This window comes from Dermacentor silvarum, chromosome 3 (genome assembly GCF_013339745.2).
Source record: "Dermacentor silvarum isolate Dsil-2018 chromosome 3, BIME_Dsil_1.4, whole genome shotgun sequence".
Taxonomy (NCBI): domain Eukaryota; kingdom Metazoa; phylum Arthropoda; class Arachnida; order Ixodida; family Ixodidae; genus Dermacentor; species Dermacentor silvarum.
Window position 1 is genome coordinate 86,143,746 of NC_051156.1, and position 24,190 is coordinate 86,167,935.

The 24,190-nt window shown below is 45.6% G+C and overlaps 2 protein-coding genes across 3 annotated transcripts in view; one reads left to right on the forward strand and one right to left on the reverse strand.

The window, feature by feature from the left end:
- LOC119445559 (ubiquitin-protein ligase E3B) overlaps positions 1-5,437 on the reverse strand; it is a 98,995-nt gene extending 93,558 nt beyond the window's left edge. The window contains exon 1 of the mRNA XM_049663403.1: positions 5,202-5,437. The gene's annotated coding sequence lies outside the window, so the exon portion shown is untranslated. The remainder of the gene's footprint in view (positions 1-5,201) is intronic.
- Positions 5,438-5,568: 131 nt separating this feature from the next.
- The window catches only part of LOC119445560 (probable RNA-binding protein 19), a 183,450-nt gene continuing 164,828 nt past the window's right edge, over positions 5,569-24,190 (forward strand). For both annotated transcript variants that reach the window (XR_007465952.1, XM_037709827.2), the window contains exons 1-7: positions 5,569-5,703; positions 5,795-5,977; positions 12,284-12,394; positions 19,577-19,630; positions 21,430-21,619; positions 22,144-22,172; positions 23,383-23,427. Coding sequence is in view for 1 of the 2 variants with exons in the window: in XM_037709827.2 (XP_037565755.1) it covers positions 5,668-5,703; positions 5,795-5,977; positions 12,284-12,394; positions 19,577-19,630; positions 21,430-21,619; positions 22,144-22,172; positions 23,383-23,427 (648 nt within the window). In the remaining variant the exon portion in view is untranslated. The remainder of the gene's footprint in view (positions 5,704-5,794; positions 5,978-12,283; positions 12,395-19,576; positions 19,631-21,429; positions 21,620-22,143; positions 22,173-23,382; positions 23,428-24,190) is intronic.

Genomic DNA, 24,190 nt, shown 5'->3' on the forward strand with positions numbered 1-24,190 from the left:
AGATCTTAAAACTCAAAAAGCGCCTCCAGTATAGACGTGGGAACAATTTATTTGGGCGGCAGCATGCTTTTTGGGCACCACATTCTGGCCATATGGCGGGACAGTGTCCTCAATAAAAATTACTGACACTACGTGTATTTGCCACACCAGACAAATGTGCTAGCACCGTGGAGTGGCAACTCTCTTACAGACAATAACTTCCGAAAGCATCTTCGCAGTTCAGAAAAAACTTGTCATGGTCCAGGGATTTGTTTACATAAAATTTTCCTTAATGCCAATATTTTCTCACATGAACTTCTTCACTACACCTTAGAATGTTCGGCAAAATTTGGTGGAGTAATTCATTTGTTTCAAGCTTACAGCCTTCGCCATTGTGGTACTATAATTATAGTTATGCCCTGCACTACCAACTGCCAGGCCGTGGTGAAGTTAGACAATAAATGGACTGCTCTGGATAGGGCGTAGTCTCTATCAAGACAAATTTCTCTAACTATGGAGTTTACCTTTTAAGAAAACTGAAATGAACTTTACTTTTGTAGCATTCCAATAGAGTCAAGTAAATATTCATTCTGTAGAAGAGTGCGAAGTTGGCTGAGTGACATTTTGCGAAAAGCAATGCAGCAAGAGGACCAATGAAACAGCCACTGCTGTTGTTTTGTCCTTCACTGGTCCTGTTGCTACCTTATGTTTCTCGGCAGGTAAATGTTAGGTGTTTCTTTATGTGCAAGTCCCTTCACTGTGTAAACTTCCGCAGCACTTATTTGAATAAGGCAACAGCCTGCACGTGTGCAGACTGAACATCATCATGGCAACCAACATGCCATCACACACACAAAAAGAGATAAGACCTCCAAACATGCCAGGCAAGGCTTGTAGTAATGGGCATAACACTTAATTTCCTAAAATTTCTTAGCAATTTTTAAAGCAATATACTAAATGCGGTTAGGAAGATTAAACTAAAAAATTGAATTCCGGGGTATTGTGTGTTAAAACCACGATATGGTTATGAGGCACGCCATAGTGGGGGACTCCGGATCGCTTTTGACCACCTGGGGTTCTTAAACGTTCACCCAAACCTAAGTACACAAGCATTTTCACATTTAACCCCTATCATAACGGGGCCACCGCAGCCGGGACCGAACCCATGGTCTCCAAGTTCAGCACAGTGCCGTAGCCACCGGTCTACCATAGAACGGGTGTGCAGACATTTGTGTAGATGATCTTGTGCACACAAAGTGAGGCTAGAAAACACAGAAACTGTATTACCGACTGAGAAAGGTGGGCGAATGACTACAGGATGACTCAATGTACAGTGGGCACAGGTTCACTACAAAAGCTTCGTCAATCTCTTAGGGTGCCGGAAGGTTTGAAAGTAGGCATGTGCAATATTCGAAACTTTCTAATAAATAATTGAATAGTCTGCTGCTATTCGATTTGGCCTTCGAGTCGAATAGTCACTATTAGTAAGTGCGAATATTTTTAGAATACTTTTCGAATAGTTCAGAACATCTACTGCGCCCAAATGTAAACAAAATTGGAGCAAAAGTATGGTAAGGTTGCCCCCCCCCCCCCCCCACGGGCATATAGCAAAGACATAAAATGTGAGACCATGCCTAGCGAAGCAGGCGACGTCAGTTAGGTAGCCATACCTTACAGGCTGTACAGCGAACAGTCGCACTCTCTGAAGAGCTCTGTGCATGCGAAGAAACTACTTGTTTGGCTCCAATGCTTCATTTATGCTTTTAAAAACAACGCTTCATAACATACTATGTAATGACAGAAACTTGCTAACTTCAAGAATTAAGAGATGTGAACATCCGTTTCATATTGATTGTGATAATGGCTATTCATTATTTGAAAATTATTCGATTTGCATTTGATTCGGTCTAAAAAAAAAATCACAGCATATCCACGAAGTGAATGATGATGAGTGGGCGAAGCACCGGGGGATCATTCGGGTAAACCACAGCTACGGACGAGAGATAAAGAGAGCGCGCGTCGGCAACGAGAGAGAAAATTACACCATCTTCCCGTAGGAAAACCCTGAGTAGTATGCGAAGCAGCCATGGGGTCGACTCAAGGTAGCTTTATCAGCTTTATAAACTTGGACATGCAGCAGCACCAGCAACGTGCAGAACTGTTGTCGACGCCGTCGGCGTTTTGCCCGCGTTTGCACCGAACACGCGCAAAGTGGAACTGGAACCGGAAGTGGAACGCCATCTAGTGAACACTTCATAAAACTACAGGTGGCTACATACTACTACTACTACTACTACTACTACAGAGGAGGGAACGACCCACACCCTAAGGAGCTTCGCCCCTAAAACACTCTTCGCACACCCCTATTTGAAAGTGTCATTCTTTGTTGCACAGGTGGCATCGTTGTACAAGGCCACAGTTGCAGCAATTTGTACAAGACATGCCACGCAGGTGAGGTCAGGCCACTAAAAGCAAACTTGTATAATAGAATACAGCAGGAATTACATTTCTCCCATACAACCTGACAAGTACAGGCCCTGTCACATTCTACATAACTACGCTTCAACTGGCTCTCTTACTGCAGCTAACAACAGCAGCAGTTCAAGTGGGCCACAGCTTGCACAATAAATGATGCACTCCCGAGTGGGATTTATGGTGTGTGTGTGTCAGCTCTGTTTACCATATTTTGTTAAATATAATCTGCGGACAATGCTTGTCTGTAGGCTGAAATTTCCCGTGGTGCGGACTATCTATGGCATGCAGACGCATGCAGACTATACATTACTTTTTTTTATCATAGGCACACTTGAAAAAAACAAGGCCCCAATGCACTTGTAACATTTTCCTATACGAAATCACAGTGAAATTGAGTGAATGTTGGTTGTGGACAATCAAAAGATAACATTTTCAGCTGAAAATTTCCTCACGCAGACTATACTTAGACATTGAGCTACCAACGGTTCTTCCGTTGCTACACATGTAATGAAGAGGTAAAAGCAGAAGTTATACCCGGGTCACAAAAGTTTTGATTGGAATAGACTGCTATAGGGATCGCATTTCTCAGTCACGATTGGTTCCATTGCACAAGCTGCAGATGGGAGCCAACCATGATTGAGAAATTCTATCTTTATCAGATTCGATCGCGTTTGACTGTGTTAAAGAGGTATAGCAGAGTGCAGTTCACTTGTTATCTGTTGCATTCCCCGGAGCGGGGACACAATTTGTTGTAATATCTGATGATAGTTGCCAGTGGATAATCGGTTGGTATGTCTATGAATCAAAGTGTTCATAAAAGCACTCTCATAAGCACTTTGTAAATGTATCTTGAAAAGCTTAGTCAAAGGCAAGATCAAAATGAGGTTAACAAGGGTATTGCTATTGAAATCATTGAAAAGCTTTATAAGAAGTTTGAAGTCAATATGAAAGCTTCAATCTACTTAACTGTTACATCACCGAGCGCTCATGTGGTACTTGTCAGGAAATACCACAGTTTGTAAAGTTCCACCTGAACTTTCAGATTATTTTTTTTCCCCTTTAATTGTGCAGTTGTAATGTACAGTGGTGTTCAATATGATCTGCAACACCAGTGCCCATGATCAAAGAGACTCCAGGACTGCATGGAGGCAACGTGACACACGAAAAACTGGTTGAATAAATACCTGTAATTAGAACTGTGTCTTTTCTTTAATTTTTCGTATGTCAGTGCCGATACACAGTCTTGGAGCCCCTTTAGCCATGAGCACCAATGTTGCAGCTCATATTGAACGCGACTGCACCAGTCAACAGTGTTTCAGATTAGATTGAATCATAGTGAATAGGGTGTGCCCGGCCGAGGAAGCATACTTCAGTTAGCTGAGCAAACATGCTGCCCATGAATCTGTGTGTCCTTCTGTTCATGTCAACTTGTACAACTGAGAATTCTACATAAAACCTGGGTACGCTTCATTCTGCTAGGCAGACATTGCATGGTAACCAGCAAAATACAAACGGAAGAAGCCCATCATCACTTACACAAAAAAACAACAACATGTGAGCGATTTTAACTCCCAATACACAACACGACTGCCCCCAGAAAAATGAGAAATCTGGTAAGAATGTGTTCACGATATGACAAATATAATGTGACCCATGACAATGTTAACTATTAAGTTTGCCGTTACAAGTTGAACGTTGGTAGGAAGAAGGGAAAGCTGCTTAAGTTTGAAAAACTCAAGTCAAAAGAAGAAGAAAAAAAAAAGTGTTCAAGGTCCTTTCATTTTCTGCGATATAAGGTGTAACTTGGCAAGCAACACCACTCTTGACGTCAAATTTTTGTTTCTAAATTTTTTAAAAAGTAACTGTACACTTCCACTGAAATACCATGTTATGTACTGCACGCATATATACACTGGCAATATTCAATACGCACTGCCTCGAGTTAAGTTTTTGTTTTCCCTCGACTCGTATCTAAAAGCGCGGAGATGTGATAAGATTTGATGCCACGAGAGAGAGACGAGGAAACGACAGCGACCGACCGGTTCGCGTCAGATTGCTTGACGCACGTCTTCGTGTAGTCTCTTTACAGATAAGCTAAGCAAAACCGAAAGAGCTAAGTAAATGCCGTTGGAAGTGCACGCGCGGCTGGCCTGTACGTGTTTGGGAGAAGCAATTAATCACATCCGCGCGTACGTATAGGAGACCACAGACACGCGCGGCCTTCCATCTCTTCTCTACCCCGCGTTTTACGGCACGAGCGGAACAGCGAAATCACCGTCATCTTTGAATGCGGGCACTAGAGCCTTCATTCATCGCAATTCTCTGCGACACGGACGGCCGCGCACGCCTCGAAAGAGGCGGCGCGCACCGCGCATGCATCACTGGCCGCAAAAATTACGCGGTCAAAACAATCGCGGCGTAATATCTCCGGGTTAGGTTTCCTTACGCGCGAACATAACGCCGCGTCGATTGCGATCTCGCGAGTGGGGATAAAGGCGCAACCCGAAGCGCGTGTGGCAACGTCAAACTGCCGCTCGCCCCGCTTTCGTTTATCGCTTCGCATCCACTCGGCGGCGGGAAATACCCTTTGGTCAGGTAAACCGTCGTACGAGTGAATTTAACGTATATTCGCTTGCCGAGAGGGAGACACGGGCCGCGGATGCAGCTGCTGCTGCCGCCGCCACGGGTCAATATTTACATGGTAACAGCCGATGGAGCGAACGTGAGCGTCGTACTACACAACATACCTCTGGCTCAGCTGAGATCACGTCGCAGCGCTAGCTCTTGCAGTGGACCACCCGCCGGCCGGGCACATCGCAGGAGAAGTGCGGTGTATTCGCCGCGTTTGTGCCGCCCTCGTCGTAGTGATGACAGCTTTCAACGCTTCCGAAACTTGCTACACAGGGGCGATCCCGCGAACACAGCACACCCTCAAGCGATGTGCAGACGGATGGCTCGTCGACCGTCGGATTAGTAACGCAGCAAAAACACCATGTGCTTTTAATTTTTCAATAGGTAAATAGCAAATAATGATTAAAATATTTTACGATATTGTTTTAATAATATATTTGAAGTTATTTATAATTTATTTTTGAGATGTTAGAAATTTAACAATAATCTGCTGGCCTTCAATATGTCAGCCCCCTGCTCTTGAGCGTGGCTGAAGCATGCGGTCTTGTTTTGGTTGAGTAGCGCTGTCACTTCACATGCGATATGTCTCGAATTGTCGTGAAAAACCTTCCCAAAAAGGTGCGATCTTGCTTTAATCTCTTCCTGCCCGACGTGTTTTTCCTTCCAGTGACACTCATCGATCGCGTCGTGAAATTACTTTCGCATGCAGATCAAAGAAGACCGACTTCGGGAGTTCTTCTCTACCAAAGGGACGGTGACTGATCTGCAACTCAAGTTCACGAAAGAAGGTGTCTTCCGACGTTTTGCCTTCGTGGGATTCAAAGATGAGGCCCAGGCCGCTGCTGCCAAGGAGTACTTCAACAATGCGTACCTGGACACTTCCAAGCTTCAGGTGACTTCTTTGACGATCGATCTCGTGACATCGTTACCTGATGGTGTCAACTAACTAACCCGCAGTTGTTTTATTCAAGAAATGTGAACCGTCAACGTCTGGTGCTTAATACTGAACTCAGGGTGCGTTGGCAGGCGCGTACATATCTAGATAACAAGACGAACTGTTGAAATGTGAAACTGCGAAAGAGAGCGGGAGGTGCGCACTCAACCGTGTGATATGTGCTAGTTAACTCGACAACACACAAAACCTAGTAGGCACGTTTGCCTGTGATACACTGTTTTTATGACGTCACTGTTTCTGTCCTATTGCTTCGCAATATTTTTAGAGTGGAATGAACTGCATCGTGAAGGCGCAGTGCGGAGGGCTGTTACGCTATGTGGGAACTGTTCTTTTAGATTTCAACTTTTTTAGTGCCATTTCTTTGTCTGATTGTGGCATTTCTGCATGCATAGGTGCCCAAGGACTTATGTTGATTTTCTTATATGCATATGTATGTTTTATGAAATGCTATAAATGGAAATGCTGCGGTGCGTATGCTGAGATATGTAAACACTGTGCGGATTTTCAATACTGTGTTTAGGTACGACTACATTACTTGAAGGTTATGGGTATGTTACTTCTGCCTACTATCCAGTCAAGCTGCTGTTTTGAGCAGCTTTATATTCCTGTCCTAGCTACTTTTTCACTCTGATGTACAATTTTCGGCGTTATCGCGGAAGCGTGTGCATCAGAACAAAACTAGGTAGAAGATGCAAAACGAAGGTAAGAATGTTGTTATGTCGTCGACGGCAGCCCGGGCGGCGGCAGCGCCGCCGTAGAATAAAAGGGATAGCGCCGTAGGCCGGCAGCCGACGACGTGGAAGGAAGGACAAGTGCACAGTTGAAGAACCCCTCGTGCAATCCCCGTTTAATCATGGTGATACCGGTATAAATATGCATGCCACCAGGTGACGCTAGCAGCGCTTGGTCACTCCCACTCTGGGGCGTGCCAGTCGGCGGATGCATGCACAACATCCCATCATCCCCCCCTTGAAAGAAAAAGGACATGCATAAGGGTATAAATGGTAGATGCATGCAACAAGACTCACGGCAACAATTTACACACTGCAAAGAAAGTGCACACCACAAGAAAAGGCACAATAAAGTTAATGATATGTTCGACTGGTTCTTTTCGTTCGCTCTCCTCCCGCGTCGAGCGCTCTGAGGTGCTCCACGCCCTGTCGTCGGAGCAGTCGCCGAGATGAGAGCATTTCCAGCAACGTCATCACAGCACAGCGTCACCATTCGTGGCGAAAGTCCACCGTAGCCTAGGCAGCCTAGGCCACCGCATGCTGGCGGCTGAACGAACGGTCGTTCCACCGGCGCATCTGCCAGTTTAGCTTTGGATAGGCGAAACATTGGACGTTAGCAGTAGCCACGTGGTTTCGCATCTGCCATTTCCCCCTCCGAGAGCGAGTCACACGTCCTTGCGCGCTTGTCCTCTACCTCCGAGTTTGGGGAACGGCGGATCTGCACAACTCTGCTTCGGGGGATGGATGCGACCAGTCGAAGATACTATAAGTAACGTGGTGTCCAAACAGATCCCAGGTGCCAATTGCGCCGTTTTGATACAAACGCAAATTCCTGTGCCAAACGCAGAAAATTGACCGAAATTGCACCACGCTGCGCCAGAATGGCTTCCGCATGTGTGCTCCGGCGGTGGCCCCGAACAGCGAGCAGATTCGTTCTCCGAAAAAGAGTGCAGCCCTTCACATTCCGCACACCGTGTGACGGCGCCTCCCGCACAGTTCCCCGTAACGTTCGTGCCTTTAGCACTGGACTTTTCGGCGCTTCCGGGAAGTGGCCGGCGCGCGCACATGGCCACTCCCGGCTGTTGTTGCTACTATCGGTTGGCCAGGATGGCTGTGTTTACAGTGAACTAGAATACGGTTGAGTGGGCCTGGTGGTGCGACGCGCCCTAGCTGAGGCACAAAACAAGGAAAAGTAGGTTGAGGGCGCTTTGAGCAAACTAGAAAATAGGGAGGCGCGCGCTGCAGCAGGTTCAGCAGGAGGATGTCTGTGTCCCCAGGGCTGTTGTAATGTAAAACTATTACAATCTGTTTTTATGCCCATGTGGGCGAGGTGTGAGCCATTTTGGCCTATCATGAAAGGCTAATGGCGAATTTGGAATAAAAAGTCAGTTTCGTCTGAAAGGCGAAGCATCGATTGCGATAGCAAATTAGTAGACCGCTATACGAAGTAGGAATAGTAGTTTTATCGGCTGTATAAACTTGTAAACATTCGCTTACGAACTAAATTAACAAGTGTGGTGTCACGCGCACACAAGCAAACATGGACACATCTCTACTCGATGACCGCTGAGACCTGCTGTTAAAACGGAGTGAAGAAGCGCGGTAGCAACTGCCTCTCGCTTCAATGCGAACTAAGCGGCAAAAACACAGCGTGCATGAAGCTAGCAGCATTCGCACTCTGTCCCCATGGCAGATCCCTTCCAAGATATAGGGCCCGTGTGACCGCGCCATACGCACCAGATCCCCCCCCTCGGTGCCTCGCGCGCGAGGGAAGACGGCGCGCTTTCGCCCCGCTTTATATATTAGATTGAACGTTAGATTGAACCGCAGTCGTTGGCTCACCCTCGCAAGTTTTCACTCGCACATACAGCATACGGCTCGCGGCGACGATGTTATCGAACCTGGACATTATACGGAACATCACGGCGGCAATGACGGAGGAAATGCGCCTGGAGTGTCCATATAATTGCTATCGCAATAAATAAGCAGATTGGAATAGTCTTACATTATACAAGCCCAGGGTTGACTGCGGCTCTCTGGGTCTGTACTGCCATATGGTGACCCAGAAATTATGTTACTGTGTCGATTGGGCCGCATAATGTGAGAACATTTTCCGCTATCAGCATGAGCGTTGGCGTGGCAATATATAGTTCGATCATAGTGCCACTGATGCTTTCGACTTTACAGGAAAGCATGCGCCGTGCCGCCGCTCAAAGTGCACTTCTACTACGCGCTTCGTGTTGGTTTATTCCGCTTTTTGTCGTGGTTTCAAAGTGCACTGCCATATTCCATTATTACATGAATTCAGATTGGTCTGCTCCAAATTGCTTTAAAATGAAATTTTATAAGCTCCAAATTGCTCCAAAATAAAATTTTGTCTGCTCCTAGCTGTTCCAAAATGGAATTTTACTTGCTCCAAAAATTGCTCCAAATTGACTTTAGGCAGTCCCACCCCTCAGATCCCAAGCCTCCTGGCGTCTTATTGCCCGTCCATCCAAGTCCTCTGCACAAGCCGTAGATGGTTTACGCACTCGCAAGTCGGAGCACCCAGGCCCGTTGGTGCGGGGACTTCTAGCCGACACTGGAAGGGATGAACAAGTAATAGAACCCTGTGGTTCACGTAGTAATTTGGACATTGTGGACCGATGTCCTTTGACAGGAGCATGGGTTATGAGTAGGGCTCCGTGTTTTCGGAGTTTATTTTACTTGAAATTCGGAGGGTGTTTTCGGAGTTTATTTTTTCGCAGAAATTCGGAGCTTATCAGACTTTATTTCTTGTAAATCCCTAATTCTCCGAAATTCGGAGTTTAATTTATGATTATTATCTTAGATGAAATGATATCTGAACACGAAAACATCAGAACACACGAAACGTATTTTTGTTGTCTGGAAGGTTTGAACGCACAAACACATAAACACACAAGCACAAATACTTGAATTCAAAACACCTACGTTTGTGCGTATTATAACCTTAAAGCTTGTTGTAATAGACGCTATCATACTTTACGAGGTTGCTCTCACTGATGGAAGCACGCTCCTTTCTATTGATGATTCTCAGCTTTGAAAATGCCCTTTCAACGTTTGCGCTAGAAGACTCAGCGCGCAGCGAGAAAGCACTGGCCACTGGACAGTGTGAAGTCTCCAAAGCCATAGGGGTTCAACAATGTTGGTGTACTAGAGTGCATCGAAAAGGTTGTGGCCAAAAAGATGTGGCGCAATTGCGCCAATAAACCACAATAAATCGAAAAGGTTCCTCCGAACTGTCTGTCTCAACTTTTCAGGGACAGCAGCGTAGTATCCATGAAGGTCTGCGACAGTCATTCAGCGGTCATACGTCTCTCGCTCCATGCGCGACAAGCCCTTTGTTAAATGGGTGTGGTCTACAAGATACTGTTGGCGTGAGGTGAAGTTTATATCGGCCAAACCAGCCGATGTATCAATGACTGCTTAGAACATAGAATATAACTGTCGATATAGAACGGAACAGGGTCATATTGGCCGTTAAAATCGGAGTTAATCAGATAAATCCGAATTGGCAAAAATTTTACCGGCGAGTGTTTATCAGATTTTTTCAGATTTATCCGAAAACATGGAGCCCCAGTTATGAGTGCATGGACCCGTTGTCCGAGAAGGCTGCGTCGTGCATGACCGCATGGTGTTTGTAGAAGTCTAGCACAGTTTAAGTCCACAGGAGCCGCATTTGGCTCGGTTGATCCGTCACCCAACAAGTCCAGCACTGAACTTAACTGCGTCGCCTCTGCTCCCCCCTCGAGAGAGCATGGTAGGGGAATTAGAAGAAATACTCTTCAGAGAAGCAGGCATCGAAACAATATTCTTCATGGATGTAGGGCTAGGAAGCGTAGGCATTGGAGTAGGCCTCGTATGGGTAAGACTCTGAAGGGACGGCGTTGGAAGAGACGGTATCGGAGGAATAATTGTAGTCAAATGGGCACCTGGCGGCATCTCCTTGGAACGCACGGCACTCATAAGGGCTCATGTAGTACATGAGATGCTGAGAACTGTAGGTGTCTCTCGAGCGTTGGTGTCGCGTTCCGAAGTGTCGCTCCAGCATCTTTAGTGTCTCCTCGTACACATCCGTGGGCTGATCGTTCGATGAATGTTTGGAATTCCTTGCCTGTGTCTGGGCCTCTTGGAGCTCGAAATATGTAAGCAGGCCCTTAACTCCTAGGGCGGTAAGAAGAATCCTCTTCTTGAAATCAGGAGTAGTGTCTTCGGCCAGTTTCACATAGATTTGAAAAGTGCGACGCCACTGTCCCCACGGTAGGGGGGGCGGACCTGGCGTCTGCAAAAAAAGGCGGCGGTGGAATTCCACAAAGCGTGGTCGGCGTCTGAGTAGGAGTACACTGGAACGCGGGTAAGAATGCAGTGTCCTAAGCCTTAGTAGTCTTAGCAGTCTATGACTTGGCAGCGCCTAAGTTCCAGTCCGTATCAATGAAATGCGCTGTAGCGTTCAGCGTCCGTGGTCCGAAGCAATAGTAGGAAGGACAAACCCAGATATCAGCAGTAGCGTCACAGCAGACGAGGCATACCTGGGGATGCAGTGGACACGTCGCAGCAGCAGCGTTCGAAGTAGGGTTAACGCCCGGGTAGCATCGGAGCAGTTTTAAGTCCGAAGACGCGGTCGCAGGAAGTATAGATGCATTCTTGTAGTAGCGTCTGAAGTTCGTAGTGTAAGTCGTTGCAGTAGTATATAGGAGGGGGCTCTTCATAGACAGCATTGGCAGCAACTTGGACGCGTCGCAGCAGCAGTAGTAAAACAGGGATGCGCCTGAGTAGCAGCAACGTCCCTGGTGTCCATCGCAGAAGCATCTTCCGAAGCATCAGTACTGTAGCAGTGGTAAGGTTCGGAAGTAGTGCCCGCAGCAGTAGAAGTCCTTTTTCACCTCGTCGCCAATTGTTATGTCGTCGACGGCAGCCCGGGCAGTGGCGAACAAGGGGGGATAGTGCAGCAGGCCGGCGGCCGACGACATGGAAGGAAGGACAAGTGCACAGTTGAAGAACCCCTTGTGCAATCCCCATTTAATCATAGTGACACCGGTATAAAAAGGCATGCCACCAGGTGACGTTAGCAGAGCTTGGTCACTCCCGCTCATGGGCGTCCCAGTCGGCGGATGCATGCACGACATCACAAATGTGACGACCATACTAAGAGTGCATTTGCCATTATTCGTGTCATTTTTTACCTTCTGAATAACTGAAAATAAATTGTTGTGTTCGTTTTATGACATCTGAGAGAAGAAAAAAAAACGGCACTGAAAGGGCTAAGCCCCCATGGCAAGTCACTTTCTTATCAAAAATCTTGATGCCTGTGTTATCGGGGATCAGTTCCTTCACCTTTCATTTTGACCTGTGGCAAAAATTTACGTGTTTTATTACTTTTGCATAGAGCTTTGCAGTTGAGGGTGTCCTTTTCTGTCAGTTGGCTGCACACAATTTTTCTGATTGTGACATGCATTCACTGCTTTCCTTTCCGGTGTATTTTGGTGTTCAGGTGGAGATTTGCGCTGCCCTGGGTGATGCCCAGAAGCCTCGCTCGTGGAGCAAGTACTCCGCAGACAGTTCCGCCTACCAACGTCTCCACCCAGAGACGAAAAAGCCCAAGGTGAGCTGCTTGTGCTCGTACAAGAATGGGGTATGCAGGTTGCACCTGCTCTCTAGTCACTGTGGTTTGTAGAGCTCTGTTTACATGTAGACAAACTAAGCACAGAAAATACTGATGTAGTGCGTTCTGTGTTTTATGCTCTTTTTGCTATGCTGCTTGTGCTAGGTTGAGTCTTTTTTTTATTGCTTCTTTTTCTTTTTTCCATTGAGTAGTATTTCTAATTAGTCCCAGTAATATTTACACACCACAGTTTTCCACTTGTTACTGTGACTTAAAGGAGTACTGGCACATTTTCAAAGTTCTAGAAACTCTACTACATGCTTCTCCCTTGTCTTTCTCTCTCTCTCATCATTGGAAAATCCCCGCAGGGGCGTCTGCGTCAGCAGGCGTTTGGTGAGTTGCGCCACCACGTACCCGAGCACACGAGGTTTGGAACCTCCCGCGTCTAACCGTGCGCGGCTTAGCCGTGTCCGGGGAAAAGGGGATCCTGGGGGTTGAGCCAATGCCGGGTGTTTGGACCTTTACGGCCCCTCGGCGGAGGCAACACACCCCTTTGGCCTCGGCTTCACGTAGACGGCACCCCCGGACTGACCCACCCGGGGGAAATCGGTAGTTGCCTTTTCCTGTCTCTCTCTCCAATCTTCGTCTTTCTCTCTCGCCTTTTCATCTTTTCTGTCGTCTACTCTCTTCCATATTACTTCCGACCTTCTTGGCAGCGAGGGTTAACCCTGTGTGAGTAGCCTACCTAGGTTATTTCATATTCGGTTATAGTGGTGACGTACAGCTGGCGTCCGCAGGACTTGTTTTTATAAGACCTGTGGCGTCCCCGTGTTGGGCTCCACGGTGGGCGGCTGGCGTTACTACCGAAAACTGAAAATTTTTCATGGATAGCTCCTTTCCCAAGCTCTCTGATCGCCCTCAGAAACGAGGGCGCACCGAAGAAATATTTAAATTTTTTGGTCGCAACACTGAGAATTTCCCCCGGTATCAGGTAATACACTGTGAAAAACCAGGAAAGACAACGAGAATGATCTCGCCCTTCCTCGTTTCCAAAAGTCTAACTCAGACAATTGGCCGAGGCTATAAGGCAACCAGACTTGCGAGTGGCGACCTTCTCTTGGAACTACATGACAAAAAGCAATATGAAAAACTTTGTAATCTAGTGTCTCTCGGGGACATACCAGTTTCAGTGACCCCACACCGCACCATGAACACCATCCGCGGTGTGATTTCCGATGAGGATCTCATGGAGCTGAGCGAGTCTGAACTTCTGGAAGAATGGAAAGAACAAAATGTGATCAACGTAAAACGAATCAGAATGAGGCGTGATGGTAAAGAAATTGACACTAAGCACCTAATACTCACATTCGGTTCCAGTGTGCTGCCAGAAACCATCGAGGCAGGTTACATTAAAATCCGAGTAAGGCCGTACATCCCTAACCCTCTCCGTTGCTTCAAATGCCAAAGATTTGGCCACAGTTCACAGAACTGCCGAGGCCGTCAGACTTGTGCAAAATGCAGTGCGAACGAACATCTCGCTGAATCATGTGAAAACTCTCTCCACTGTGTGAACTGTGCTGGGGAGCACGCCGCATACTCGCGGTCGTGCCCCACCTGGAAAAGAGAAAAAGAAATAGTATCAATCAAAGTAAAGGAGAACATATCATTCAAGGAGGCACGTAGGCGGGTATCATACCTGCCCAAGAACACCTTTGCCGATGTGGCGCGTCAGGGGGCAGCGACACAACGGTTTCCGGCGGCTGTCCGGCTCACACGCGGTGAGCTGCCAGCGACGCCATCCGCCCCCTCAGCGGCTGCAGCTAGCGCTGCTCCGCCACCTCAGAACAAGGGGCCATCGACCTCCGGGCTGGTGGCCTCAGGGATCTCGTCCATCGAGACGGGGCCCGCACGTAAAACAAACCGCTCGCAAGAGCGCGTGCCCAGCGCCTCGCAAGAGGCCATGGACACAACAACAAGCCAGACGGCGCCATCAGCGCCTAAGGAGCGCCGTGAATCTCGCGATCGCTCCAAACAAGAAAAAGCCCGCATCACAGGGCCCGACAAGGGCTCTGTGAAGTAACTGCTCTCTTAAACACACAGCACAAAAAACATTCCCACGATGAATACACAAATAATACAGTGGAACGTCAGAGGACTCATTCACAACCTCGATGACGTTAAAGACATCCTACACAGGTTTAACCCTAAGGTGCTGTGTGTTCAAGAAACGCACCTGAAATGTACACAAACAAATTTTCTCACACAATACGCTATTTTTCGCAAAGACCGCGATGACACTGTTGTGTCATCCGGTGGTGTGGCTATCATAGTAGACAGAGGTGTTGCCTGCCGGGAATTAAAACTTCATACGCCCCTAGAGGCAGTTGCTGTCCGAGGGGTGTTGTTTGACAAGCTAATCACTATTAGTTCAATATACATCCCTCCCAGCTATTCACTTAATAAAACGGAATTTCAAAATTACATAGATGAACTTCCTGCTCCATACATAGTTGTCGGAGATTTAAATGCACATAACACCTTGTGGGGAGACTCTCGTTGCGATGCGAGAGGTCGCCTGATTGAAAACTTTCTGTTTTCCTCACGAGCATGTATACTGAATAAGAAAGAGCCAACGTACTACAGCGTGGCGCATAATACATACTCCTCCATAGATTTAAGTATCGTGTCGTGTACGCTAATCCCGTACCTGGAGTGGTCCGTTATCAAAAACCCTTTTGGGAGCGACCACTTCCCAATCATGTTAAACTTAACAAAACAAGATGGATGCTCGGCACACATTCCCCGATGGAAGGTGGAGACAGCTCACTGGGAACATTTCCGAGAACTTACATATTTAAGCACGGATGATATTGCCTCCTTTAATATAGAAGACGCTGTGGCGTATATAACAGGCTTAATAATTGACGCTGCCACGAAATGCATCCTTCAAACTAACGGACTTACGAATAAACGTCGCATCCCGTGGTGGAATGAAGAATGTAAACAAGCACGGAAAAATCAAAACAAAGCTTGGGGACGACTTCGCGACTCCCCAACTGCTGAAAATTTGATTAGTTTCAAACAAATAAAGTCCCAGGGTAGAAGAACACGTCGACGTGCTAAAAGGGAGAGTTGGGAGAAGTACATCTCCAGTATAAATTCTTACACGGATGAGACAAAAGTGTGGAATCGAGTAAATAAATTAAAATGCCGGGAGGTACACCCTTTACCGTTAGTCAGTACACAAGGTGAGAGCCTGGAAGACCAGGCAGGTTGTCTGGGCGAACACTTCGAACATGTATCCAGTGCGTCCCACTACACACAAGCATTTCTCAGGTTCAAAGAACACGCAGAGCGAAAGCCCCTTGATCGAAAATGTTCACAAAATGAAGATTACAACTGCCCATTCAGCCTAGTTGAACTTAAAGCTTCTCTTACTTGCTGCAACAACTCGGCGCCAGGCGGCGATCGTGTCATGTATGAAATGATTAAGCACCTGCATGCTGAAGCGCTGAAAACACTCCTGTCTCTTTTCAATGCCATGTGGGCGGCTGGGTATATCCCGCCCTCGTGGAAGGAGGCCACAGTCATCCCCGTGCTTAAACAAGGCAAAGACCCGTCCCTAGCCAGCAGCTACAGGCCAATAGCGCTAACAAGCTGTCTGTGCAAACTATTTGAAAAAATGATCAACAGGCGCTTAATTTGTTTCCTTGAAAATAACAAATTACTAGACCCCTTCCAATGTGGTTTCAGGGAAGGTATGTCCACAACAGACCACCTTGTTCGCATTGAGTCTTATATTAGAGACGCTTTTATACATAAGCAGTTCTGTATTTCAGTGTTCCTCGACCTAGAGAAAGCTTATGACACGACATGGCGCTACGGCATTCTCAGAGATCTTTCCGCGATGGGTGTCCGTGGCAACATGTTAAATACAATCGAAAGTTACCTATCTAATCGCACATTCCGCGTAAGAGTGGGTAACGCTTTTTCGAAGTTATTCACCCAAGAGACCGGTGTGCCACAAGGGGGCGTGCTTAGTTGCACACTATTTATTGTAAAAATGAGTTCCCTGCACACAGTCATCCCACGCACTATGTTTTATTCTGTTTATGTCGACGATGTGCAGATAGCCTTTAAGTCATGCAATATTGCCATCTGCGAACGACAAGCGCAGCTGGGAATAAACAGATTGTCCAAATGGGCAGATGAGAATGGTTTTAAAGTAAACGCCCAGAAGAGCACTTGCGTACTCTTTACAAACAAGAGAGGCATAACGCCTGTCCCCAGTATAGAAATCAAAGGAGATGCGCTCTCTGTGAGCAGCGAGCATAAGTTTCTAGGCATTATTTTAGATTCCAAGCTTACATTTATTCCTCATATTAAGTATCTGAGGGCAAAATGCCTGAAGACAATGAACCTTTTAAAGCTTCTGTCACGTACGACTTGGGGTAGTGATCGAAAGTGTCTGCTTAACCTCTATAAAAGTCTTGTCCGCTCACGTCTCGATTACGGAGCTATAGTGTATAATTCCGCAACGCCAAGTGCATTAAAAATACTAGACCCCGTTCACCATCTGGGAATCCGCCTCGCGACCGGTGCTTTCCGAACAAGTCCTATCCAGAGCCTCTATGTAGAGTCGAATCAGTGGTCACTCCATCTGCAGCGTTCATATAGCAGTTTCACGTATTTTCTGAGCAGACGCGCGAACACTGAACATCCTTCTTATTCAAGTATAAATGACATGACCGCTACCACACTCTTCCATAATCGACCGGCAGCGAGAAAGCCCTTCTCTTTGCGCGTGAGGAACCTCAGTGAGGAAATGGGTGTTCCTGTTCTTAAACATTGTCTTATGGCTCCAGCAAAACTGTTACCACCGTGGCAGTGGCAACTCATAGATTGCGATACATCATTTGTAGAGGTTACGAAAAACGCACCAGAGGCACACATTAAAATGCACTTCCTAGAGCTTCAATCCAAGTACTCATGCGCAGAGTTTTACACAGACGCTTCTAGGTCACATACCGGCGTGTCATATGCAGCCATCGGCCCATCCTTCTCGGAGTCCGGTGTACTGCACCCGGAAACGAGTATCTTTACGGCTGAGGCCCATGCACTATTGTCGGCCGTGAACCATATACGGAAATCAAAACTTCAAAAAGCAATTATATTTACAGACTCCCTAAGCGTCGTGAAAGCCCTGATGTCACTCTGCAAACACAAAAATCCTTTACTGACTGAGCTCTATTCCATCCTATGCAGAGCGTATATATCAAACCGGCATATAATTATATGCTGGGTGCCGGGTCATAGAGGCATTGAGGGTAATGTTCGAGCAGATCAAATGGCCACATCTGTTACATCTCAGGCTATTAACCCTACAACTGCTGTTCCTGCAACAGATTTGAAGCCTTTCCTGCGAAAGAAACTGCGAAGCCACTGGCAACGCTTGTGGGATGCTGAAATAAATAATAAGCTTCACTTCATTAAACCACAGTTAGGTTTCTGGCCTCCCATAACGAAAACACGACGAACTGATGTCCTATTCTGTCGTCTCAGAATAGGACATACATATGGCACCCACAATTTTTTGCTTACTGGTGACGAACCACCAACCTGTGGTAGATGTGGTGAAAGGCTGACCGTCCTCCATGTCCTCGTGGAGTGCCGGGAAGCCGAAACAGAAAGAAGGAAATATTTTCCACAAGCGTACCAATATCATGTCCCGCTTCACCCCATTATGTTTCTTGGTGAAGAACCGCTTTTTAATGCCAAAGCCGTCGTCAAATTTTTGAACGATGTGGTCCTGCATGTTATTAGCCCAACTAGTTCGTAGCGCATCCTCTCTCCAGAGGATGCCGCTGTGATAGTAGTTTTTTTTTTTATATATATAGCACATGCCTCCAGGCCCTTGTGGTTCAAGGGCTCTGTTTAGGCAGTAGTGCTTCTTGCCAATTACTGCATTTTAAATATTTTAAATATAGTATTCTTCTTTCTCAATGCATTCTCAATTTCATAGTACACCTCATTAGTCATTGCCATGATTTTAGTACATGTATATTTTACGCACTATACAGCGATTATTTTTAGGCCCCTTTACAGCCACGCCTCATCTACTTCGCAGAATTCATTGCTCCACTACAAACTCACAAACACTGGCATGGCGCTCTTTGGCCATACTTGGCCCTTGCGCCATTAAACACCATACATCATCATCATCATTGGAAAATAATGAGTTAATCATCGTTATTATACTATAAATAAAAGTAGTGACGATTCGAAAATGTCATATTGGTACTGTTTAAATTAGAGTGTAGACCCCTTATGATGCAAGTTGGCGGAGTCGTGAATATCTGCACTATAAGTGCGGAGATAAACTTCTAGGCAGCCACACCGTAACTAGCATTTTGTCTCCCACAACTGCACTATAAGCATACAGGTATACATAGAGTGCTATTGGAAAATTAACGGGAGTCTGAAAAGACCGTATTATATCCGTTCCTGCACTATAAGCGGTTACATTATAAGTGGTCTATACTGTACTAACGGGCTGGTCACGTGCACCTACATTTTGACCAAATTTAGTAAGTGAAGTAACAGCACATTAGTAGAAAACTTCACGAAGAATACAGAAATAAAGAAGCAAGACAAAAAATAGTCATACGTACATCAATGTTCAGCGATCAGTCAGCAATAACACACCGACATTTAACAAGGCATTGATTGTCTACAGTACATAAAAATTTTCAAGAGATAAAACATGCAGAATGACATGAACAAGAACGAAAAACCGTCAGGAGTGGCATTTTCAGTGCTGATCGGTGCTTTAGTGCCTAGGTGCATCATAAAATGCTGAATTGCATAGCATCTGAACGCTATTGGCTGGAATTCAGCTCCAACGTTTTATCGCCGAGGTTTGTGCCTCTTTTCTGTTTCACTAACTATATGGCCATGTGTTTAAAAAAAAAAAAACACTGCATTTTATTTTTATTTTGGTCGTGGTGCGGATGTAAGCCTGCCAAGTGTGTGTGCGTTTGTGCTTTTTTTTTTCATGTTTATTAACCTGAATGCATTCACAATACGTAGGTCAAAGATGACACATTTTCAGGAGGAGGCCCAAAAGTAAAAACCATGAGATGGGTCTAATGTGTTTTTTTTTTTGCCCTTTCTCTTTTCCAGCCAGTCAAGGAGCCGTCACCAAGGAAAAGTTTTGCAGATGAATTCTTGAAAGATGTGAGTTTTTGTATTATAGTTATTAGATAGGTTTAATATAGCACACTGTTGATCCCGTTAATATTAACCAATTTTTGGACGTTTGATAATTAAGATGCCTTCGCAGCACCACCACGTAACCCATAGAGCTAATGTACTAGGACTTCTGAAATTTCAGACTCACCCGCCGGGGTGGCTTAGTCAGCTAAGGCGTTGCGCTGCTGAGCCCGAGGTCGCGGGATCGAATCCCGGCCCCGGCGGCCGCATTTCGATGGAGGCGAAATGCAAAAACGCCCGTGTGCTTGCGTTGTAGTGCACGTTAAAGAACCCCAGGTGGTCGAAATTATTCCGGAGCCCTCCACTACGGCGTGCCTCATAATCAGAACTGGTTTTGGCACGTAAAACCCCAGAAAGAAGAAGAAGAAGAAAAGAAATTTCAGACTCTGAAAGCTCTGGAAACGGTAGTACAGTGGAATCTCATTGATACAATCTTCACTGGAACCGGAAAATAAAGCGTATCTTCCGAAAATCGTATGATCCAATGTTCATTTAGCATAACTACGGTACATGCGGAGTTGGAACACTTATACATTCAGTCCCAGATACATCAAACTCCGATATATCAAATTATTGCTTATATCGAACAGGCGAATAGGCTTATTTTATATTTCAAGTTATCGATATATTGAAATATTTCAAGATACCCTTCAAGTTCAATATATCTGGGATCGATGTATACTAAACCATTGCATACACTGTAAAATTGCAGCTCCAAAGTGCACCCACACAGAATGTGCATTGGGGGAGCACCTTGTGCTTGCATGACTTCTATAGTTAGCGCAACAACTTGTCACAGCTTCAGAGTTAATTCATTTTTGTCATTTGCTTGTAGCCACATTCACAAAAAATGAATGGTGAAATAATATTTGGCTGAGTCTTATTTCAATGTACTGTCAGCTATGATTTGTTGCTGTTTCTCGGAGAAGAACTGCCAGTTTTTATGCTGTTAGGTTTAACAAGAGAGGCCACAGAAGTGCTGTTATTTCTGTCTACCAAGTGACACCACACCAGTTTACATTGGTCATGCACTAACGTGGAACACTCTGCTAAAAATCTTGCCGGGGATATGTATGTAGCAGGCCGGGACTGTTTTATATGTGTCGATGCAAATGGTTGAAATGCTATAATGCGAGTGTTCATTCACTCGGTCTCAGTGTGCTGTGCGGTAGCCACAGGAGGTAGATAATTGTGATGCACGTCTTTATAAAACTATCGCAAGCGCAAGACAGCTTGACAAGGACCCATTTGTGAGGCATTTGCATGAACTTGTAGCTGCGTTTACCTGTTTTATGCCGTCGTTCAGTTATGGTTGCTTGCTGAGTAGTTTAACAACCTTGGCCCCTGTTTAACGATATTTATTTTTCTTGATTCTACTGTTTTGTTATCATGCGCCAGTAACAACTGGCCAATCTTGGTAACAATGTAAGCAGAGTGCCAGTCAGACCACTGATGAAGCGCAGGAAAGAATAACATTGGAAAGGAATCGTTATGTTATCTCGACCCTGTTTTGCTAGAACCGACAGCTTGTTAACGTTTGATCACCAAGCGTGGTAGTGGTGTTAAATCCAGAGTAAGGAAAATCAAGTGCAAAGTGTAACGCTACAGCTGTCTGCGTGGGCTTCGTGTGATTCGTATGAGAGTGCGCAAGTGTGGCAGTTATCGTAGACCACCTCGTCTGCTTGATGTCATAGCGAGTAAAGGATTGACTGGGAAAAGCATATTCGTGGTGTTCTGATGTGTGTCGGTGTGTGCTCTCTTAGCTGGAAGGCAATGAGGAGTTTGAAGAGTTCCTTCAAGTGCATGGTACGCACAACAAAGCCACCTGGGACAATGACACATGTGCTCCAACTGTTGATGGAGATGCCAAGAAAGCCAAGCCAGCCAAGGTTGTGCCGCCTTCTGACTTGGTAGCCAGTGACAAGGAGGACCATGACGAAGAGGAAGCTGAAGGTCTGTGCTTTATCCTTTCAAAGGGACACCAGAGGCTAGCATTAAGCCAAGCTGAAGTGATATGTATTGGCAGAATGTCCATAGCATCATTTTTAAAGAGAACATTTCCTCGCTTATCTTTGCAAGCTCCATCAGTGCTATCTGTGGAAATGTGGCACCCTCACTCTGCAGTCCTCTCTCACTGCACAGCATGGCCTCTGAGACAGTGGGCTTCAGCGCTGCTGTCTCGAAGGCCGTGCTGTGCAGTGAGTGCTTATTGTGTTTAACCAGATAAGGTATTATTCGTTCATTTATTCTGAGACTGCTTGTACAATTCTGCGAGCCTGCACTGTGCCAGCATGTTGCTGACTCTGTCTCCGCTTGTTCCACAGATGCACTGTCTTCAGCTGTAATTTTATTGGCAAATAAGTAACCTATTGGCAAATAATAACTCCAGAACCATATCCTTAGTCAATCACTCTAGCCAGATCAAGTTGTATTTATGAATGTTGTGTTTTCATTTTTTCTTTTTTTTTTCCCTTTAGATGTCTCCAAGGCTCCTGCAAGCAATGAGGTAAGCTTGCCAGTGCAGTCATCCAGAATGACTGATAAATTAAGCCTCTTTAGACTAGGCCCTGTGAGCTTTAGTGCTTTGTATAACGATACCCCTTGACTTTGTTTACTGAGTTGAAAATTGTAACACTGCAAGTTGTGTTGCAGTACTGCCTAATGTAGACGATTTAGTTCTCTTTGTATAATGTCAGCTGCTGTTTGTTAAGTCTAGTGCACCAATTTTCTCAACCTTATGACACCTCTTTTCTACATACTCTGTGTTATTATTTTGTTTTTTCACTTTCTAACTCTAATGTAAAATGTGTTGTTCAGATAGCAAAACTTTTTGTTAGTGCAATATTTGTCACAAACAAGCTATAAGTACGAGGGGGGACCCCAAAAAAAAACAGACTGAGAGGGCGCTGCCATCACCCGCTCAGTGGGGTTAGCAAAGACCTTCACGGAACGACTGTGCAGACGGTGTCAGTGTGTAGGTGAAGGTGTTAGTGTAGTGCTGTGTTTCTCTGTTGGCGTGTTCCGCCTGCGAAGTCATTATGGCAACGTTAAAAGAACAAAGAGTGTGTGTGAAATTTTGTTTCCTGCTTAAAAAATTGGTAATGGAGCCTCACCAAATGCTTCAAGAGGCTTTCCAGAAGGATGCTTTGAGCTTCACACGTCTTCGACTGGTTCGGGCGCTTTAAAAGTGGCGAGATGAGTGTTGGAAGACAAACCTCATTCTGGACGCCTGGACACATTCATGCGCATGGTTTTTTTGCTCCTGTGTCAGAAGGCGCGGAACAGATTTAGTGGAAACACGTCTCACATGCAAATCCTCCCTCAAAATCCGCTGGCACAAGTTCCAATTCACGCCTGCATCTGTTGAAAATTGGTCGATCGTGAAACGACGATCCTCGTTGATTTTCTGGCAGATTTTTTCAATGTTTTCCTCGTTTTGCGACGTTGCAGGGCGTCCAGAACGAGGTTGGTCTTCAACACTCATCTCGCCATGTTTAAAGCGCCAAAACCAGTCGAAAACTTGTGTGCGGCTCGTAGCATCCTCCTGGAAAGGCTCTTGAAGCATTTGGTGATGCTCCATCGCCGATTTTTTTAAGGAGAAAACAAAACTTGATGTCCACCAAAATTTTATGCCTAAATTAGAATTTCTTGCATTGAATAATGGTTCTTTCTTTATTGAATTTTACTGCACCTTCCTTTCTTCTTTTTTCCGTTAGACCAAGAAGAGTGACAAGCAGCAGGTTCCGCAGCAAAAACAAAAGGTAGGAAAACATGGATTCCCTGCCACGTACACCATTATCGTTTTACTTTGGATAGCGGGATCATATTTTCATCCATGATCGTTGTTTTTGATGAACATCTTTCTCATTATCCCTGCCTCTTGCTCACTTCTCTCATCAACTTGCCTAACTACCCACCACGGTTGCTTAATATGTATGGCGTTCTGCTGGTGAGCACAAGGTCATGGATTCGATTCCCATTTATAGCGGCCACATTTCAATGGAGGCAAAATGCAAAAATGTTCATGTCTTGCTCCCTAATGGGTTGCAGAAAATAGCGCCTCTTCCTCTCCACAACCTCTCTCTCTATTTAGATTTAAGTGCACATTAAAGAATTTCAGGTGGTACTAACTAATCCAGAGCCCTCCACTAGAGCGTCCCTCATAACGCACGCTGCAGTTTTTTAAGCTTCCTAAACTAAAGCCCGTGCTTGAGGATGCAGTGCTTCCTTAGGTCAGTTTCAGTTCTCTTTGCACTGATATTCGAATTGCATCATAATTACACTGATATAGCTTGATATTTCCTGCTCTGCTTGTGTTGATTTTCCTGTTGCACAGACCCTGACGTTTAAACAGTGTGCTTGTCAATGCCTTATAATTTTCTCTTTCATCATGTTCACATAACTTTCATGCTCTTGATACCAGCAGTTGTTAAGGTACTTCTTCCAGTTTTCATGGCATCTCTGATTAGTATCATCATCATGTTTATCATCAAATTTCTTTGGCACAAGAACAAGCCCCGTCAT